The sequence below is a fragment of the Megascapheus bottae genome, chromosome 2, assembly GCF_031878675.1.
Source record: "Megascapheus bottae isolate mThoBot1 chromosome 2, mThoBot2.hap1, whole genome shotgun sequence".
Taxonomy (NCBI): Eukaryota; Metazoa; Chordata; class Mammalia; order Rodentia; family Geomyidae; genus Megascapheus; species Megascapheus bottae.
The window spans coordinates 82,675,599-82,696,659 of NC_143510.1; the positions used below are offsets into that span (position 1 = coordinate 82,675,599).

General features: G+C 39.0%; 1 protein-coding gene across 3 annotated transcripts in view; it reads right to left on the minus strand.

Moving 5' to 3' along the window:
• Positions 1-1,276: 1,276 nt before the first annotated feature.
• Washc3 (WASH complex subunit 3) overlaps positions 1,277-21,061 on the minus strand; it is a 36,412-nt gene continuing 16,627 nt past the window's right edge. The window contains exons 5-6 of one of the 3 annotated variants that reach the window (XM_090328508.1): positions 10,338-10,402; positions 1,277-1,843 (exon numbers count right to left, since the gene is read on the minus strand). In XM_090328508.1, the coding sequence (XP_090184634.1) occupies positions 1,759-1,843; positions 10,338-10,402 (150 nt within the window). In that variant the 3' untranslated portion in view covers positions 1,277-1,758. The remainder of the gene's footprint in view (positions 1,844-10,337; positions 10,403-21,061) is intronic. The other 2 variants (XM_090328507.1, XM_090328506.1) reach the window with 2 other exon arrangements.

Consider the following 21,061-nt stretch of genomic DNA (forward strand, 5'->3'; position numbering starts at 1 on the left):
AATACTCAGGATTCTGTGCCTTCAGGTGGAAAGCTTGGGAAGCAGCACCCTTTTCTGAGCTGGTCCTTAAATCAAGTCCCACAGGCCCCCAAGAACAATCACACCTTGATGTTAGATTTTCTTCCCTTCTCATTTTTCCCACTCTTATTCATTCCTTGCTTGCTGGGGTTACCTCTCAAACTACTTGCAGCCAATCTTTTGTCTCAGGGTTGGTTTGGGGGACGAGGAGCGATGGCAAAGCAGATCCTCAGGATGGGATTCTGGTCCTGGATCATTTCTCTTCTGTGCCAGGACAAGGAGAACACTGATTTCTCCTGGTGTGCATCCTAATTCCCATGAATCTCAAATGTGGCGGACTGTGGTGAGACGTAATGGGCTACCAGACAGCCAGACTTCTGGATGATACACAGGGAAAGGTCTTGGGTGGACTGACATTCAATAGCAGCTTGCAAGCCTTGACAAACGAAGTATGAGGCAGATCAGGCCAACCAAGGACTTTAAGCACCGTGAAGTCGCAAGCCTTCTTTCTTTCTTTCTTTCAACTGTGCTGAAAATTAGACCCTGCGTATACATGTAAGCATGGAGGTGTGGCACCAAGGAGAGAAGATGCAGCACCAGTATCCTTGTTGAGGTGAGAGCAAAGCCGCAGAACTGACACCTGGGACAGGAGAATCTGGTGACGGTAGTGAAGGAGCTTGCATCTCTATTTTCCTTCAAACCTTCCATACAGGGAAAAGCTGCTTCTACTCTCACAGTGAAGAAGGCCAGCGTCCCCTGCATGGAGACAGGGGGTGTGTCCTCCCGAGGCAGACGCATGGCAGAGGGCTCTTCTGTGGTCTTGCTGCCCTCCCCACCGCTTCAAGATGAACGAAGGCCAGGTCTTGGCACATAAACTTGTAGAAATCACTTGTTCAGGCAATAGAATTTATCAATGATACTTGCTCACTTTAAACCACACTGGAGCTATCTTCAGTATTTGTTTGATAATAAAAAAATACCTTAAGGGGCCGGGAGTTGGGCCTAGTGGTAGAGTGCTTGTCTAGCATGTGCCAAGACTGGGGTTTGATTCCACAGTACCACATGCGTACAAACGCTGAAGTGGTGCTGGGGCTCAAGTGGTAGAGCGATAGCTTTGAGGAAAGCCCAAGGACAGTGCTCAGGCCCTGAGTTCAAGCCCCAGGACTGGCAAAAAAAAAAAAACCCCAAACCCAAAACACTTAAAAAAAATCTTACTTTGATAATATGTGAACTATCAAGCAAGTAGTAAAAAGCAATATATGCTAGTAAATATGGCCAATAAATTTCATATCCCTAATAATATCTCAGGTTACCACAGAAAATTTCAATACAGTATTCTTTTGTCAGAATTCTTCTGATACAAATGTATATGGCACTTTTTGTGTTAAAATAGTCACAGTGAATAATTCATTAATTTCTACATCGAGTCTAGTTTTTGACCATTAAACTCACACTAATTTAACTTTAAAATTCTCCTGTACGTCTGGAACCTTAGCATCTGTAGCACTAATTGCAATTTAGGTGTTTCAGTGTTTCATTTTAGAGCCCTTAAGTTTTGATCACAAGATATATTGGCAGGTTATAAAAGCTTTTTTATTATTATTGTTATTATTTTTAACAGAGAAGAAGGTTGGTGAGATACATGGCTGTTTGATGTTTCTGTGATCGAGAGAGTACAGACTCTCTCACGGACTGTCAATGTATCAGTCCCTATGTACAACCAATTCTTATGAAAACAGCTTAGTCACTAAAAGAGGATTCACTATCTGAACTTTCTTCTACAGGTTTTTCTTTTTCACCATCAGGCACTGGGGCATCTGGCCTCCTGAAAGAAAAGGAAAATGTTTAAAGGTGTAACCAATTGAAGCAGGGCACTTAGAAACTGTAAACTAGGCTCGTCCTACTATACTGCTGCTAATACATCTGCCAAGTCTGCGTCCCTAAGTGAAGGAGTCTCTGGCCTCCAAGGCAGCATGATTGTGTCTGGCTTCGAGTACTGCAGGGGATTAAGTGCTATTCCTGCAGAGGCCACAACGGCACTGTTTCTCCTGCCAGCCCTTACATACTATGCTCCTTCAGCACTTTCTACTTCTCATTTCCATGGAGACCCAACTATAGACAAGAGCTGTGATCTGCAGAGGTTGGCACCGCCAATGCTAAACTCCCTGCAGCCTTCTGTGTACACAAGGCACACACAGAGAAAAGCTAGAAATGGAAAGAGAAGTTCAGGGGGAAACAGAAGAGGGCTCAAGAATGGCTAAGAAACAGGCAAGATGGAAATTGTGCAGGAGGAGTGCCTGGCTAACGAAGATTTTTAATGTTCGTGGAGTGTTTTCACTTAAAAGTTTTATCTCTAGAGAATATAAAGAAGTATGAGTTGGTAAGAAATTTAACAATGCCATATCAAAGACTCTCTAGGCACAATAAAGAGAGCAGAGAGTGGTTCAACTCCCAACTTTGCATGGATGTGCTATAGAAAACCCAAACGAGATTTTAATGGTGTCATTAAAATAGCCATTCCAATAGGCTTCAATATCAACAGTATTCATACTAGCAAATCATTTCATCAACCAAGAACTTCTAGCACTCAGCCTCTACTTCTACTAACAAGGCAAATTTGGTGAGTAAGGAAGGGGGAAGGAAGGGGGTAAGAGGACAAGGAAGAATAACAGAATGGTTATATCTTACTAATTAGAAACTACTAAGCTTATTTCTGTCTCAGCCTCCTTGATCTTATTAAGGATTTAAGAGATTCCCAAATAGGAATTATTATCATTAAAATAAGAAAATGGATAGCCTACTCATTACTTTTAGTTACTCAAAGATATAGCTAGCATAATTTTATTATAGCTGGCATGTTACTAGACAGAAAGAAATGTCGGGCCTGCTCCCTTGCTGTGAAATGTAAACTCATTTGCTCTGCAGAATAATTCTGATGACTCGGTTGGGTAGCTATAGTTCCTAGGACAATGAGACTTTGAAAACTGCACCAAGCATTTCCAGACTTGGACCTAACATGCTAACATGGAACCATCATCTTCATCACTGTGCGCAGAAGCAACAACCAGAGCAGTGTGGGTGTAAAGACTAGATACATTTCTTTTCTGCAGCAAATATTTTTCTTTGCCATATTATAGAATTCTTCTTACATCTCTATTGCATAATAAAGGAAAAAATTACTAGAAGGCCTTACTTCAATACCACGTCAAAATGATATTAGTATCTATGACAACTCAAACAAATAAAGTAATGTACAGGACCCTGTATAAATAAGTGCTACTTTAAAAAGGATAAAAATAGTTTAGGTCTGAAAGCCTGCTATTGAGCCTGCTCAGGATGTTGAGAGAGTTCAGGCTTCCAATTTTCATGGAAGACCTGCCACCTTGCCACCAATCCACAATTTCCTTTCTATCATTTTGGTTAAGCACACTGTATTTAGTCTTGCCTTTTCAGCACCATTTGCTTTTGAGGAGGCAGATTTTTCACAAGGATAAGGAGAGAGGTCCAGCCAGCAGATCACTCACACTTTAAACACAGAAACTGATAAGAACACAGCATCCACGCATCAAGCGAGCTGTGGAAGGCACAAGCAAGCATTTGAATTTTGTTTTTAATATTTCTTTTGATTTTTATGATTATGACCAAGCCTGCTCAAAAGCAAATCCACAAAGAAGGTGGGCCTACAGTTCTTCTCCTCCACTGTATAGAAATAGCATGTCGTGCAGTCCCCTCATCAGGCCAAGGACATCTGGGTTGTTGTTTACTTCTTTGTCATTACAAATCATGTTACTGAGAACATCTGAGTACAAGTTATATGGGAGCATATGTTTTCCATTCTCTCTGCTATATACATAGTAGCAGACTTTCTGGGTCATATGGTAATTCTGGTGAGCTTTTTGAGGAACTGTCAACAGTGGCTACACTACTTTTTAAGTCACATAGTAATGTGTAAGGATATCCATTTCTTCACATCTTTGCCAGTGTTTATATTGTCTGTTCCACTTCCTCCTCCATCCCAGTTGTTCCTTTGTATATTTTGACAGTCCTGGGGCTTGAACTCAGGGCCTGGGCACTGTACTTGGGCTTTCTCAATGCTAGTGCTCTACCACTTGAGCCACAGTACCATTTCTGGCTTTTTCTGTGTATGTAGTACCAAGGAATTGAACCCAGGCTTCATGCAGGCTAGGCAAGCACTCTACCACCAGGCAACACTCCCAGCCCTATACTAGCTCTCTTCGAGTATAAAACGAGGGAAAACATTATGACATTACAATAATCCAGTGAGATACTATACAGTGAAGCATTTTATAGTTTATCAAGGTTTACATAAACATTAATACCCATGATAAAACTCACAGCATCCCCCTCACTTCTATCTAGTTATGGGGGTGGGGAGAAGAAACAGAAGCTGGCCTTCTTGTGTTATGATTATAACTGCTCTATCCTGATATCATACTATATGCATTTTTCATTTTAACTTGTTATTCATGCAAAGAACTTTGAAGACATGTTTGAGGGGACTAGCCTAAAGTTTAACTTCTCCAAATCTAAAAGAAATACACCTCACAGCTGGGCATGGTGGCTTATGTTTGTAATTCTAGCTCCTCAGAAGGCTGATATCTGAGGATCATGGTTCAAAGCCAGATGTAAGATTCTTATCTCCAATTAACTACCTGAAAAAAACAGAAGTGGCCTGTGGTTCAAGGGGTAGGATGGTAGCCTTGAGCTGAAGAGCTCAGGGACAGGGTCCAGGCCCAGAGTTCAAGTCCCATGATGACAAAAAAAAAAAAGAAAGAAAGAAACACATCTCACTACTAAATGCTGGACATGGGAGTATTGGGGAAATGGCCTTGAGTTCCCATGCCATAACATAAAAACATACAAAATTCTAAAACCCTGTCTCTGTTTTAATATATAACTATATATTATAAATATGTACACATGTATGAGTTACTAAAAAAAGTGTATCAGAAAAAAATACATCATGTCCTATCTTCATGATGTGCATTTTCCAGAAAGCTTAATTCATTGATTATAATAAGTTAAATAAGGTAACTATATATTTAATAGGTGACATTAATGTTAGCAGTGAAATGTTTATGTGTCTATGTGTGGGTACTGTCCCTTAGACCTTTTGCTCAAAGATAGTACTCTGCCATTTGAGCCACGACGCTACTTCTGGCTTTTTGGTGGTTAAGTGGAGATACAAGTCTCACTGACTTTTATGACCAAGCTGGCTTTGAACCACAGTTCTTAGATGTCATAGGATTACAGGCGTAAGCCACAGCTGCCCAGCAACCAATAACATTCCTTTAAAAAACAAAAAAACAAAACCACCAGTCTTGGGGCTTGTGATCCTCTCCTAGGATTATCCTACAATAATTGTTACAAATGAGAGCAACCATGAAGCCTATGTTTCTTTGCCAGTCCTAAAATTCCTTAATGAAAATCATGTTTTTAAAATATAAGTTTAAACTCATTACTAAGTTTAAATTATAAAATAAACCTTTTCAAAGAAGTTACTAGATTGTTTAAAAAAAGGGAGGGGCCCAAATTTAGAATAGAAAGCATATGCAATCGACACATTTTTTTTTTAGCACAGCACACTTGATATGATACTGTGTCCATGGCTGATTCTGAAACCCATCTTCTCCCATTCATGTGAACTAGCAAAGGCTGTCAACCATAGTCCCTGTGGTCCTCTGTTTTTCCTTATCCACTTCCTTATTTCAGTCACAGGACCAGGCCAATCACAGAAAGCTCTTGGGGGGGGGGGGGAGAGAGGAAGGAGAGAGAAACTGAGAGAGAGAAACTGAGAGAGAGAAACTGAGACAGACTGATTCAATAGAGGACACAGAACTCAAGCAGGCCCAAATCAGAATGGTTCTACAGAAATGAGCTAGGAGTTATAGAGCCAAAGTAGTATTTTCATGTGAGTGGCAGAACTAGAAGTAGAGCTGGGTGCTAGTGGCTCACACCTCTAATCCTAGCTTCTGAGAGGATGAGAATACAAAACATTATGGCTTGAGGTGAGCCTATCCAGAAAAGATAGCTAGATCCCATCTCAACCCATAGCTGGGTACAGATGTGTGTACTTATCATCCCAAGCTACATAGGTGAGTGAAGCTGGGAGGATTGTGATCCACCAGAAAGGAAAGTCCATAGGATCATCTCCATGAAGGGAAAGCTGGACTAAGTGGCACGTGTATGATCTCTGCAATGATGAGAAGCCTGTACAGGCTGACCGCAACTTAGGCATATGCTCATGCCTAAGAAAGTGAGATCAAATCCTACAACTAATCAACGAAAAGCTGGGCTAGAGGTATAGCTCTACACTATTGCTCTATAGGCTAAGTTCAAACCCCAATACCACTGCTTCAGAAATAGCCTCGCTGAGGACTTCATCCTCTGGTTTATAGAGAAAGCTTATCCACAGTAGAGGGCAATAATAATAATAATAATAATAATAATAATAATAATAATAATTAGTGATATGAGGTAGGGAGACAAGAATAACGGCCAGCCAGCCCCAATGACATTGAGGCCCAAGGTTTTTCCTTTACCCACATTTTTCAGTTTTGAACAGAGTAGTTTTCTTTCTGCTCAAACTAATTTAATTGGTTTCTGTAGTCCAGAACATGAAGAGAGTCCCAAAGCAAAAATATAACTGGGTATAATTTCTTTTCATTATGGGAAGGTTTATATTTCTGTTTAAAACTATAGCCACTTCACAGACAAAAAAAATGTTAAACTAACGTTCTTTGGAAAAACATTTATGCAGATAAAGGGCTTAAAATCAATTTTCTTTACACTTAAAGTAGTTGAATTTGAAACAGATTAGGCACGCAAAAACACTGTTAATAAAAGCTTTGCTGAGTGATAGGGAGTAGGGTGTAGCTAGTTTAAATCATTTTTCTCTGTGTTTTCACTGTCATATAAAATTAGCATTTTCACATGCCATTGTTTTTTTTTTTGTTTTTGTTTTTGTTTTTGCCAGTCCTGGGCTTGAGCTCAGGGCCTGAGCACTGTCCTTGGACTTTCTCAAGGCTAGAGCTCTACCACTTGAGCCTCAGCACCACTTCCAGCTTTTTTTCTATGTATGTGGTACCGAGGAATTGAACCCAGGTCTTCGTGCATGCTAGGCAAGCACTCTACCACTAAGCTAAACTCTGGGCCCAGCATGCCATTGTTTTCTATAGTGATCTATCAGATTTCTATGGACTCGAGTAGGTGATCTTAAGATTCATTGTGGGGCTTGAACTCTGGGCCTAGGTGCTGTCCCTGAGCTCTAATTAACCATCAGAAAAACAGAAGTGGCTCTGTGGCTCAACATGGTAGAGCGGTAGCCTTGAATATAAGAGTTCAAGGAGAGCATCCAGGCTCAGAGTTCAGCCCCACAACTGAAAAAAAATACACTTGAAATTTAAAAAATAACTGCTTAGAAGTACTGAAGAAATAACACTCATTTAGTAATTAGAGGCATTTTCTTCAGTTTTACAGATACCCTAAAAGACTATGACTTTCTGAAAAAAAAATTGCCAGGATTTCTTCCCCTGATCATGTAAAGCCTTTTAGTTTAAAATAATGTATTTTCAGTTTCCAAAATTTTATATAACCAAGATAATCAAACCACAATTTGTTTGCTGATACACCTCAATTTTTCTCTTTGTTTTGAACAGATAGATCTAGACTAGTTCTAACAGTTATGAGTTTGTCTTATTACCTAAAGATCTTTACAAAAAAAAAACAAAAACAAAAACAAAACAGAACAACCTTTACTGAAAGTTCTTGGATGAGGCTCATTAGGTCCCTAAGCAATAAAAAAAAAAAAAATCATACTCTGCCCTTGGTTGGCACATCATTTTCTTGCTCACCACTTTCTTGACTTGACCACTTTCTAAACTTGACTCTGGAAGTGTCACAATGTCTCTGTTAAGTGCTTGATTCTACTTGCCATACTAAGCTAAGTGTACTTACAACTTGTTTACTAGTAGTGAGGCCAGGTTAAGTGAGTGCTCTAACCAGTGCCCCTGGTGACCAATGGCATGTACTTATGAGGTAATGGGACAGAAGTCAGCCTCAGACTGTGGTTGAGGTACAGCTTTTCTGTAAGATGATGTTAAGTGTTACTGGAACTCTACCCTAGAAGTTGGCACCACCTCAAGATTGAGTGTTTCTCAACATTTACAGACAATGACATCCCGTCAAACTTGTTAATTGAGGTACAAAATTTTGAAAATGCATAGGGCTCTCCTGCTGCTAGGTGCCAGTCCTGGGTCTTGAACTCAGGGCCCGGGGCCTAGGCACTGTCCTTGGGCTTTCTCTCACAAGGTTAGCACTCTACCACTTGGTCCATGGCACCACTTCTGGCTTTTTCTGTGTATGTGGTGCCAAGGAATCAAACCCAGGGCTTTGTGCATGCTACTCAAGCACTTTACCACTAGGCCAGACCCTATATACTTTGTGTGTGTGTGTCCTGGGGCTTGCACTCAAGGCCTGAGCACTGTCCCTGAGATTCTGTGTTCAAAGTTAGCACTCTATGACTTGGGCAATAGTGCTACTTCCAACTTTTCCTGAGTAGTTTATTAGAGATGAGTCTCATAGCCTTTTCTTCTTGAGCTAGCTTTGAACTGTGAGCCTCAGATCTCAGCCTCCCAAGTTGCTAGTGGTGAGCTACCAGTGTCCTGAGCTTATAAAATTCACATAGTAATACCTAACAGACTTCTGAATATAAGGAATTGACGAGGCCACCTTGAACAAAAATCCCCAAGGATAGTGCCCAGGCTCTGAGCTCAAGCCACACATACACATGGCTAGGCTGATAAGACAAGAGAAAGGAGAGAAAAAAATAATATTTACTGACCAAAAGGAATAGAAAGATGACACTTTCAGAGACCAGCAAATTGTTTGCTCTGGCTGTATGGGATAGACATGCATGAAGAGCAGCAAGAGACACAGATCACAAGTTCCAGATTTAATGGCAAAAGTATTTATATGTAATTCTTTTTGTTGTTGTTGTTGTTATTGTTGGTTGTGGGACTTGAACCCTGGGCCTAGGTGATGACCCTGAGCTCTTTAGCTCAAGTCTACTGCCCTACCCCTTGAGCCACAGTGCTACTTCTGGTTTTCTGGTGATTAATTGGATATAAGACTCTCACAGACTTTTTAGTGTCCAGGTTGGCTTTGAACCTTGATCCTCAGATCTTAGGATTACAGGTGTGAGCCACAGTGCCAGGCTTTATATGTAATTCTTAGATGTGAGGTTATATGTGGAGAGTCATAGGTAATAAGAAGCAAGAATGAGTGTAAATATTTTTTAAAAATATATGAATAGTTGGGTGCGGTGGCTCATGGCTGTAATCCTAACTACTCAAGAGGCTGAGATCTGAGGATCTGGGTACAAAGGGACCTGAGACTCTTATCTCCAATTAACCTCTAGAAAATGGGAAATGGGGCTTGGCTCAAAGGTAGGGCAGTAGCGTTGAGCTGAAGAGCTCAGGGACAACACCCAGACCGAGTTCAAGCCCCATGACCCACCCCCCACAACAAAAAAAAGTATGAATAGATGCACTCAGGCTTTAGTAGATGAACAAAAGAGAATGGAACACAAACCAGGAGCTACTGTAAGAATTGAGATGAGAAATGGTGACAGCCAGGACAAACAGTGAGTATGGAAGAATATTAAAAATGAAAAGATCATAGGAAATTAAGGGTATTTTATTGTTGTTAAGAATATTGCTGGCTGAACTGAAGAATACTAAAAGTAGGCTTAGGCTGGGCAGGGGATGACATAGAAACAGAAGCAGGTAAAGGCAATAGATACTCAGCATGGACACATGCTTGGAAAGATACTGGATTGCCAGTTTTTACATTCCTCTCTCTCTCTCTCTCTCTCTCTCTCTCTCTCTCTCTCTCTCTCTCTCTCTCTCTCTCCCTCCCTCCCTCCCTCCCTCCCTCCCTCCCTCCCTCCCTCCCTCCCTCTCTCTCTCTCTCTCTCTCTCTCTCTCTCTCTCTCTCTCTCTCTCTCTCTCTCTCTTCCAGTTCTGGGGCTTGAACTCAGGGCCTTTGTACTGTCCTTGGGCTATCCTCAAGGCTAGCGCTCTACCACTTAAGCCCCAACACCACTTCTAGCTCTTCTATGTATGTGGAACCAAGGAAATAAACCCAGGTCTTCTTGCATGCTAGGCAATTACTCTACCACTAGGCCAAACTCCAGGCCATTTTTTACATTCTTGAGAGAGACTACCGTGTGTGTGTGTGTGTGTGTGTGTGTGTGTGTGTGTGTGTGTGTGTAATATCATTATGTGGGAATTACTTACTCAAGAAGATCTGGATCTAGTCCTTCTGATATCATTTTGTTTCTTATTGCCATCACTGGAACACCCTAAGCAAAAGACATAAAGCAGTAATTCAGTCATTAAAAGTGCCTTCTTCGCCATTGCCACATATATCATTACTGATCACATATTTTCATCTGCATGTTAGCATGTGTAAAAACACACTTGAATCATCTAATCAAGCATACATTTTATAGTGATTGAGTAAAGTTGGTACTAATACCAGGTAAGGTTAAAATGGACTATTTGAGTTTATTCACTTCTAATTCTTTTTTTTTCCCCTCAGTCCTGGGGCTTGAGAAATTCTTGGGCTTTCTAAAGACTAGAGCTCTACCACTTGAGCCACAGCACCACTTTTGGCTTTTTCTGTGTATCTGGTACTGAGGAATCGAACCTGAGTCTGTGTGCATGCTAGGCAAGCACTCTACACTAGGCCAAATTCCCAGCCCAGAGATTGCATTCTTATCCATTCACTAAGAGAATACATTGATAACTGAAATGACAAAAAGTTTAGCTGAAGTGGAAATAATTGATTTTTAAAACAAAAACAAAGATTTCAAAGTTTAAAAAAAAATAATGCATATTCACCTTAATGATCTTTTAATAAACAAATAGACCAATTCCAATTGGACTTTTTTTTTTTTTTTTTTTTTTTTTTGGTTGCGGAGCTTGAACTCTGGGCCTGGGTTCTTCAGCTCAGCTCATGGCTACCCCCCTATCCCTTGAGCCCCACAGGGCCACTTCCTGTTTTCTAGTGGTTAATTGGAGATAAGAGTCGCAAGTCCTTTTGTGCCTGGGCTGGCTTTGAACCTTGATCCTCAGATCTCAGCCTCCTGAGTAGCTAGGATTACAGACATGATCCACTGGCTCCCGGCTTCATTTGAATATTTTACATACACAGAATTCAAAGACCCTTGAGCACTACATCATACAACTTCCCAACACCTCTACAATGTGAGCAATGACCATCCTAGAAGTATGTATGTGGTGAAAATATTGAGAATGTGAGTTGCCACATCTAGGCTAGAAATATGAGCAGTAAGAAAAAGGTACATCAGCCGGGAGTTTGGCCTAGTGGTAGAGTGCTTGCCTAGCATGCACAAGGACCCAGGTTTGATTCCTTGGTTACCGCATACATAAAAAAAAAAAAAAAAGCTGGAAGTGGTGCTGTGGCTCAAGTGGTAGAGCTCTAGCCTTGAGCAAAGCCTAAGGACAGTGTTCAGGCCCTGAGTTAAAAAAAAAAAAAGTATCCAATGTTCAAAAAAATAAAAAGCTATAAATAATCTAAAAAAGAAAAAAGAAAAAGGTACATCAGAAATACTGATTTGAGTAGGAAATTGATTCGATGAAGAAGTAAACCCTTATTGAACACCCACTTAAGTAAAGCTCTAGGGAGAGAAGATGCAATCAAACCTCTGCAAACTCCTCCTCCCATCATTTCCAAGGATGAGAAAGCACTAAACTGCTGTGTTCAGTTTGAGGATCTGCATTAGATCACCTTAATACATAGAATGGATCATTGGATGGGACCCTTGCGCTCACATCACATTCTCTTATCACAGAATATCTCTTCTGTTTTAGGTAGAGAAAATTTTATTTCCAAAAATAAGTGCTTTATCCTTTAAAAACTGCTCATTTATATGAAGAATCATAATCACTTGTTTTGGCTGTGAAAGAGAAAAGACGCATGTGACCTTTTACAGCTTACAAGGCTGAGGCTGTGAGCAAGACCCCCACAGGAAGCAAACAACTTCTTCTCTATTGCTATTACGCACTTTTTCTGTCCTGCCATGTCACTAGCTAGCTGTAGTATTTAATTTGGAACCTAGGTACAGAACTACTTTGTTGAATGGCAACTCCTTTGTACAAATACTCAAAGATTTTATATATATATATATATATATATACACACACACACACATATATATTACATACTGTATATACTACCATATATACCATATTTATTTATTTAATTATCTCACAGACGTTCCTGCCTGGCTGAGTTCAAACCACAATCACCAGATCTCAGCCTCCTGAGTAGCTAGGATTATAGGCATGAGCCACTGGCACCTGGCTCAAAAAATGTTATTTGAAAAAAATGTTACTAGCCAGTGGTAGAGTGCCTGCCTAGCATGCTCGAAGACCCAGGTTAGATTCCTAGGTACCACATACATAGAAAAAGCCAGAAGTGGTGTTGTGGCTCAAGTGGTGGAGTTCTAGCCTTGAGAAAGCACAAGGATAGTGCTCAAGCCCTGAGTTCATACCCCAGGACTGACAAAAAAATATTTTCTTTTAAAAATTGCCCAGAAATGACAGGAAGAGTCATAATCATTTGCTTTAGCTGTGGAGAAAATGCCTACAGGTCCTCTTACAGCTTGCTGGGTTACTTGAGAAGCAACCTGGTCCTCTCAATTGTACAGGTCACTCAGAAGATGCAGCGAAAGAAGGCAGCACTCATACACTTCCTTTCATGACTGCTGTATTTGATAGTATGAATGAGGGCAACTCAGGTACAACTAAATACTTAAATGCGTTTGGAATGTTACATGGATGAATATAAATAGCAGCCACATAAAATTCTCCTTAAAACCATTCCTCTAGAACAGCTGCTGCCCTACAAGACAACAAGTCTTAATAAGTCACCAGAACATTTGTATTAGACTTATTTGTATTAGAAGACAGAGGAGGTAGAAGATAAAACTCTGGGCCTTTGGTATAACTTAAAGTTTAAAGACTAATCCAAAGTCAACAGACTTGTATTTGGATTCGAGTGAGGGATCAAAACTATACTGTTTTAAATACTTTGAACTAAAACTTGAGCAAAATAGATTTTAGAATAAAATTTACTTAATAACAAAATTAACTTTTAATAATAGAGGAGTAAACCAACTACTTAAATGACAGGAGTTTAACTTGATAATTAAATATCATTCAACTATTTAGTATAACAGAGGGAAAGGTAGGAATTTGAAATAGTTAAACAACTACCCCAGCACAGAAGTGCTAAGGATAATAAGGGAAAAGAGCAGAGTTCTTTTAAAAATACAAACATCTCAGCTTCAATTTACTCTGGTGTGATGGTACATGGTCTTTCTACAAACCTGACTTTGTGATTTACTTATCATATATTAGCATAATCTAGAGGACATCATGGGAAAGGTTAAACAAATTAATTACAAAGCCCAAAAACATGAAGGGAAGAAAATGAGGATGAAAAATGTTTCCTAAAATACAGCACAGAAAGTGTGTATGGTGTAGAGATGGGTGGAAACATAGAAATGAAGAATAAGGGCATTGGTGGAATCAGATAAACTCTCCATTTTGATTCATTTCATGGAACTAGTTGCAATAATAAAAAAAATAGAAATTTGATTGGTAACCTTAGGTTCTGTGTGTAACTGACTATAGCAGAAAAATATGTATCGTAAAACTTCAGTGAGCTTTAGTCATTTCTAACTATGAATAGTATGAATTTCTATACATGGACAATATTTTAACCCATCAAACTTAGTGTCATACTTTAATACAAATCTCATAAAGCTTGAATGAAAAAAGACTAATTTGTCCTGTGTTGCAAAGGATGTATTCTAAAGGGATTTGCTGTTATATTTCCAGTGATACTGCTTCAAAAATTTGTTGTATTCTTCCTTAGATATCAAGTAACAGTGTCTGGTTTGTTGAACATCAAAAAGAAGTCTCCAATTTCTAATTGCCAAGAAACAAAGCTTCTAATGGTCTAAAGAGGACATGAGAGATCTCAAAACTTAAGTCTACTGAACTGTGGGATTTTTTTTGGCAAGTGATAATGGCATTTTGTCCAACATAAGTAATGAAGAAGAGAGAAGGCAGCCATAAGTCTGATGTTCCAAAAACTCACGTCTGTATTTGCGTCACTGGAGAAAGTGTGTAAAGAAGCCACACTAATGAAATTATGATGGCAGCACCAATGGTGAAATACTAATTTCTTTTGTCACAAAAACTGGAGGTTTACAGACTTGCCAATTACATATATACATATATAGATACATACATACATACATGGTAGATACATAATACATACACACACACATTTGTTCCTATGTTAATGAAAACAAAGCTACTAAATCTCTTTATAAACCATGTTGAAATTTTCCTTCAGTTTTAGATTAGTTAAGAAAACACCTCTCTTACTTAGTTTAACAGAGATAAATGACTACTTTTTTAAAACTAAGAAAAATGTTCCTTATCTTTTAGATTTGTCTCCTTTTGTTAAAGTTTGAATTGCAGCAATTCAGTTATGAAAGATGGAAAATACAAATATTTTCCCCCACCTACAGCAATAATAATAATAATAATAATATTGTTGATACACAGGGAAAACTTTTTTTTTTGCCAGTCCTGGGTTAAACTGAGGGCCTACATGCTGACCTTGAGCCTCTTTGTGCTCAAGGTTATGCACTATCACTTGACAATTCCACTTTCAGTTTTCTGAGTAGTTTATTAGAGACAAGAAATCTCACAGACTTTTGTGCCCAGGCTGGCTTTAAACCAAGACCTTCAGATTCCAGCCTCCTGAGTAGCTAGTGTTATATGCATGAGCCACTGGCCTCCAGTTGAGAAAGCTTTGTTAATGCAGGCATGGTGGTCCAACATTCCCACAGCCCAAGCAATTTCTAGGACATCCTGGGACATTGAGTAAGACCCTACCTTAAAACCAAAGTATTTTCTTAGTTGCAGGGAAAGGGAATATGTAGGAATTGGAAGTTGTTTGTTTGGTTTTTTTTGAAGACTTAAGTGAAATCAACTCAATCATATCTTTGTGTTCTGATTTTCTATTGTACTACTTGAGCAAAATAGACCTTTACATAGAGAAAATATATTGTATTTTATAAAACACTTCAGAAGGGTATGACATGAAGAATAAATATTTGCTGATGGACGATTATATGTAATAGATAACTATACTGAAAAAAATCATAACTCAAAAAAGAATGTTCTGGTTGTTTTTTTTCCTTTTCTAGAAGTTAGCTGTCCTTTTATACATACTTCCAAAGTGCTAAAGAGTTGTTTAAATGAGTTGGAATAAATGACAGGAAATCAAAAGTTAACTTTTTTTCCTTCTAATACTTTGCTGGTTATCATTCCTTTAAAAGAAATTACTATAGAACTTAAAGTATTAAAAATAAATCCTCCATAAGTTTCCTCCTCTGACTTTTAAAAGGTGTAGAGACAGATACAGTGTTACAAAAAATTCAGATAAATGAAGTAAATATTATTAGCATTTGGCAAAATAAGGTGAAATTGAAAATTAAACACCCTGGTTTAAATGGATTGCTTTAGATAAACCAGCCTATGCAATCTATATATTATTTTAATTAAAATACAAATGATACAACAATGCCATATGAAGATAAGTTCCTGGAAAACACATTAGTTTTTTTTTTTTCCAGTTCTAGGAACTCCCAGCCTTTACATTAGTTTGTTTGTTTGGTTATTTTGGTTGCTGTTTCTTAAAAATTAGTTTTATACTTAACAATAACTGACTTGTCAATTGTTTTTTTTTTGGTCAGTCGTGGGGCTTGAACTCTGGGCCTGGGCACTGTTCCTGAGCTCTTCAGCTCCAGGTTACCTCTCTACTCCTGGAGCCACAATGCCATTTCCGGCTTTCTGGTGGTTAACTGGAGATAAGAGTCTCACCGAATTTAGTGTCCTGGCTGGCTCTGAACTGATATCCTCGGATCTCAGCCTCCTGGTAGCTAGGATTATAAGCATAAGCCACCTCACCCTGCTGATTTGTCAATTTTTTTGTGGGGGGGGATAAGTCATAGGGCTGGGAGTTTGGCCTAGTGATAGAAGGATAGCCATCATGAAAAAGATGTGATATTGGTACTAACATAGTCTGGACTAGGCCAGGTGTTTGGCCTAGTGGTGGAGTGCTTGCCTAGCATGAATGAAGATCCAGGTTCAATTCCTCAGTATCACATACATAGAAAAAAAGCTTGAAGTGGTGTTGTGGCCCAAGTGGTAGAGCTCTAGCCTTGAGAAAGCCCAAGGAGAGTGCCCAGGCCTGAGTTCAAGGCCCAAGACTGGCAAAATAAATAAAAAATAAAATAGTCTCGACTAGAGATTATAGTAACAGTAGAATTAAAAAGAAAGAAGAGATGGGAGTCAAAGGGAGGTATACAAAATATCAACAGGAAGCACACTTCCTGCCATCTTTATCCCACATCAGGAAAAGCAGGGAATTCAAAACTGTACTTACTAGTATCATTGTTTACTGCTGACAAACATCAACAAGAAAAAGAGTTTTAAAGAACAAACATATAAAATGACAGCATAAATTAATACTTCCTTAATAAATTCAAGCAATGCCTAGCATGCATGAAGACCCGGGTTCAATTCCTTGGTACCACATACATAGAAAAAAGCTGGAAGTGGTGCTAAGGCTCAAGTGGTAGAGCTCTAGCCTTGAGAAATCCCAAGGACAGTGCTCAGGTCCTGAGCTCAAGCACAGGACTGGCAAAAAAAAAAAAAATTCAAGCAGATCTCACTATATTGCTCATGTTGGCCTCCGGCTTGAGATTCTCCTACCTTTTGAGGGCTGAGATTACAGGCATGTGCCATTGTGTTTAGGAACAATACTTAGCATGAAATCTGTGTACACTACCGCTTGTTTTGAGCTCCTTCACTTTGAAGACACTATTGAAAGGGCTCAAGAGGCAGTCCCAATGATGGAAAAATCATAACTTATAATACTGGCATAATTCTTCATAATTCTTGGCTTTCTTAGAGATCATCAGTTCACTGATTCAGTCAGGGAATGAGTAAATTTTTAGGTTCTCTGTCAAAACTATGACAAAAGTTACCCATTTATAGATAGGTTTTCTGAGTACTCAGATTGTGGGAAAGCATAGATAACACTTTAGGTAGCTAACTGTTCAAGATTTCCTGCTTAGAAGAAAGCTCCAATAGTACATTTAATACAAGACAAAATGTAGAGAAAAGAGGGCAACTACAAGAAGTCACATGGGTTTCATTTATCTCAACTTATAGTTACTACTCATATAGTATAACATTCTGCTAAGTGCTGTACCTTTCTTCTACCTGTAGTCAAATAGATGATTCAGTGGATGGAAAAGATAACATCTGTCATTATTGAGCATATAATTTTTACCTTCAAAGGACAGTGTGAAGCTAAAGCATTAAAAAAAAGTGTCTATCATCTCTGAAGTCTTCATGTATTCAAAAGCAATGACCTTGATATTGATAAGTAAACATTCGGTAGCAGAAGAGAAATGAACCATATATTAATGTTACCACAGTCACATAAAGTTTGAGAAAGTAACATAGTTATTAAACTAAATCTATACCTGTGGACTAAAAATAGTTATGGTTATACACTAACCAATAACTTCTGTTGATTACACTGTTGGTCATGTGATAAGGAATCTACTCAAAAGCATGGAAAACCACAATGTTGTCATACAAAACGAGGTTTCAGGACTATATATCATGCTATGGAAAGGACACTCTATTGCATGCCTTCATGAACTTCGTTATGTGTGAAGCATCTAGCTTTTTTTTTTTTTTCTGTTCCTGGGTGTGGTCTCTGAGCTCAAGGCGAATGCTCCACCTCTTGAGCCACAGTGCCATTTCTGGCTTTTTTGTGTAGTTTACTGGTAAGAGTCTCACAGATTCCTGCCCAAGCTGGCTTTGAACTGTGATCCTCAGATTTCAGCCTCCTGAGTAACTAGCAGTACAGGTGTGAACCATTGGTGCCCGGCTTGTGTCTAGCTTCTTGACGAACACATTTAAGAATCATCTGGAGTCCCTTTGCCCTGAGGTTATAGAAGTCACATTTTCCCAAGCCAGCTTCCACTGCTGGCAACAGATACATCAGAACCACCAGAACCAGAGATTATTCAATTCACATTTTACTCAAGCCAAGAAAAATAAGAGTTAAAAAAAATCTAAGTGTCTGAAGAGTCTATTTTGGCAAACATGGTTTCAAAAAAATACAAGTCATTAGCTTCTTAATGTAGAAGTAGGACTTTCCCAACGTACAATTTATTACTGGCAAAGTATTCACCAAGCTCTGCCAGTAAAAAGGGAGAATTGTTGGAAAAGTGATCTATGTGCACAATTCCAGTTAAGTTATAAAAGCAATATGTAACTTAGAAAAGGTTTGTGCTGCACTATTATGACAACAAACATTAAATCAGAACCAATTATCAGCCATGTTTGGAACATGGCAGGATTACTCACTGAAAAATCCTGTGTAAATCTTGCTTAAAAAGAAAAAGAAAACAAAAACAACAACAACAAAAAAACCCAAAGTGCCAGCAGGTGTTCCAGGAACTTTAATTAATAAGATTCTAATTTGATGGTCAATTAATGGACCACAAGTCTAGAAGGAACTTGAGATTTTACTTTATACAAGGAAGCTAAGGCCGTGAGAGGTGACATAACCTGAGCATGCTCACAGACTATGTATATATGACAAAGCTACGAAGTTACACCATCACTATGCTGCACTCCAGAAGCAAGGGGTCTAGAACCAGGTCTACTCTGGGCAGAGAAACCACCACTTGTTGGAACTGTAACCACTTCTATGTCTCACAAAGAGAAATAATCTAGGTCTAAAAGGAAAAGGAATGGAAGTGTTTATTGATATATGAATATGAACTTGTGAGACAAGTGAGATTGTGTCGGTTTTCTGTTCTAATGGATTTAAATTAATTGAACAGTTTAAATTATTAGGCTTATAAACCAGATTTATAGCAAATAATCTGGGAGGCAGGACAGCTATAAAACTGTAAAAGGGGAAGCCAGGGCCTAGGAAGAGGCAGTTTTCGTGACATCTTAAAGAAAGAGCCCCGGGGCCAGGAACATAGCCTAGTGGTGGAGTGCTTGTATAGCATGCATGGAAACCTGGGTTTGATTCCTCAGTACCACATACACAGAAAAAGCCAGAAGTGGTGCTGTTTCTCGAGTAGTAGAGCTCTAGTCTTGAAAAGTCCAAGGACGGTGTTCAGGTCCTGAGTTAAGGCCACAGGAAGGAAGGAAGGAAGGAAGGAAGGAAGGAAGGAAGGAAGGAAGGAAGGGAAGGAGGGAGGGAGGGAGGGAGGGAGGGAGGGAGGGAGGGAGGGAGGGAGGGAGGGAGGGAAGAAGGAAGGGAGAGAAAAGAGAGAAAGAAGAGAGAAAGAAAGAGAATGAGAGAAAAAAAGAAAAAGAAAGAAAGAGCAAGGCTCCCAAATTATAGCACACAATAACATCCAGAAGAATCTTGAAAATTAAAACAAACAAAACATATACAGGAGTTTCTGTGTCCTCCTATCTGAAGGTCTCTACATGAGTGGTGCAATTTCAAACTTTTTATATTGGAGATAATGCCCATAAGGCTTGAGAAATGCTTTTCTTTGTCTTATCCAAACAATTCAGGAAGGAAGTGGTAGAAAAGGATATAAGATTGCTGACAGGTTTATGACATATCAAGGAAGATGCTATAATTTGGAAAAAGTTATGTTCAATATAGATAGAATTACAAGAATTTACTTATGGAGAACTCATGTTTTTAAATAAAATATGATACTTAAGAACAAATCAGGGGCTGAGAGTTTGGCCTAGTGGTTAAAGTGCTTGCCTAGCATGTATGAAGACCCAGGTTCGATTCCTCGGTACCACATACATAGAAAAAAAGCCAGAAGTGGTGCTGGGCCTCAAGTGGTAGAGCTCTAGCCTTGAGAAAGTCCAAGGACAGTGCTCAGGCCCTGAGCTCAAGCCCAGGACTGGCAAAAAAAAAAAAAAGAACAAATCAGTATTGATCTTAGAAGTGAGATCTTTGTAGCATTGTTAATTGTATTTTGAAGGCATAGATACCATGTTTTTGTTTTTAGGAGTAGATTTTTATATTATTGACATAGTGACATCTTTTCTTATCTTTTCTTTCAGACTGAGCTATTTTTTAATGCTAATATAAGCATCTCCCTAACAACAACAACAGTAGGATTCTGAAATTCAGCTTCAATAACTTATAATAATAAATATGATGAATGTTAAACTACTTACAATCATATGTACAGTGAAGGTAGAATTTATTGATTGAAATGTGCTGGTACCAGTCTTTCTCTACACTAGTAACTAAAATTTTCTTTTGAAGTTGAGAAAAACTGGGTACCTTCATGAGATCTTTTGGGGAAAGGGAAATTCTTTTCACTACTGATAGGCAGTGAAGGTATAATTAAGGTACACACTAAAATTAGCTGCAGTTAAGTTCTTCCTTTAGGCCAGCAGTCAAATTTGTCTATTTGTATCCTTCTCAACTCTGATTTGAACCACTTTATCAGGATGAACTGATGAGAGGACAACACAGAAAAGAAGAAATACTACTGACTTAGTGTACAGACTTACAAACCTACCTAGATTATTCTCCTATCAGTGATAGAAGTTGAATATGTCAATAATGTGTCTTATTAGGGGTCTCTAAAGACTTTATTTCTGTGAAGCACCTTCTAAAGCAGTACAGTACTCCAGGTTTCTTTCTTTCCTGAACTCAGGGCCTTGTGCACTGTCCTTGGACACTTTTTGCTCAAGGCTAGCACTCTGCCCCTTGACCCACAGAGCCACTTCTGGATTTTTCTGTGTATGGTTCCAGGGAATTGAACTAAGGGCTTCGTGCATGCTAAGTGAGCACTCTACTATTAGGCCAAGCTCCCAGCCTCCGTTTC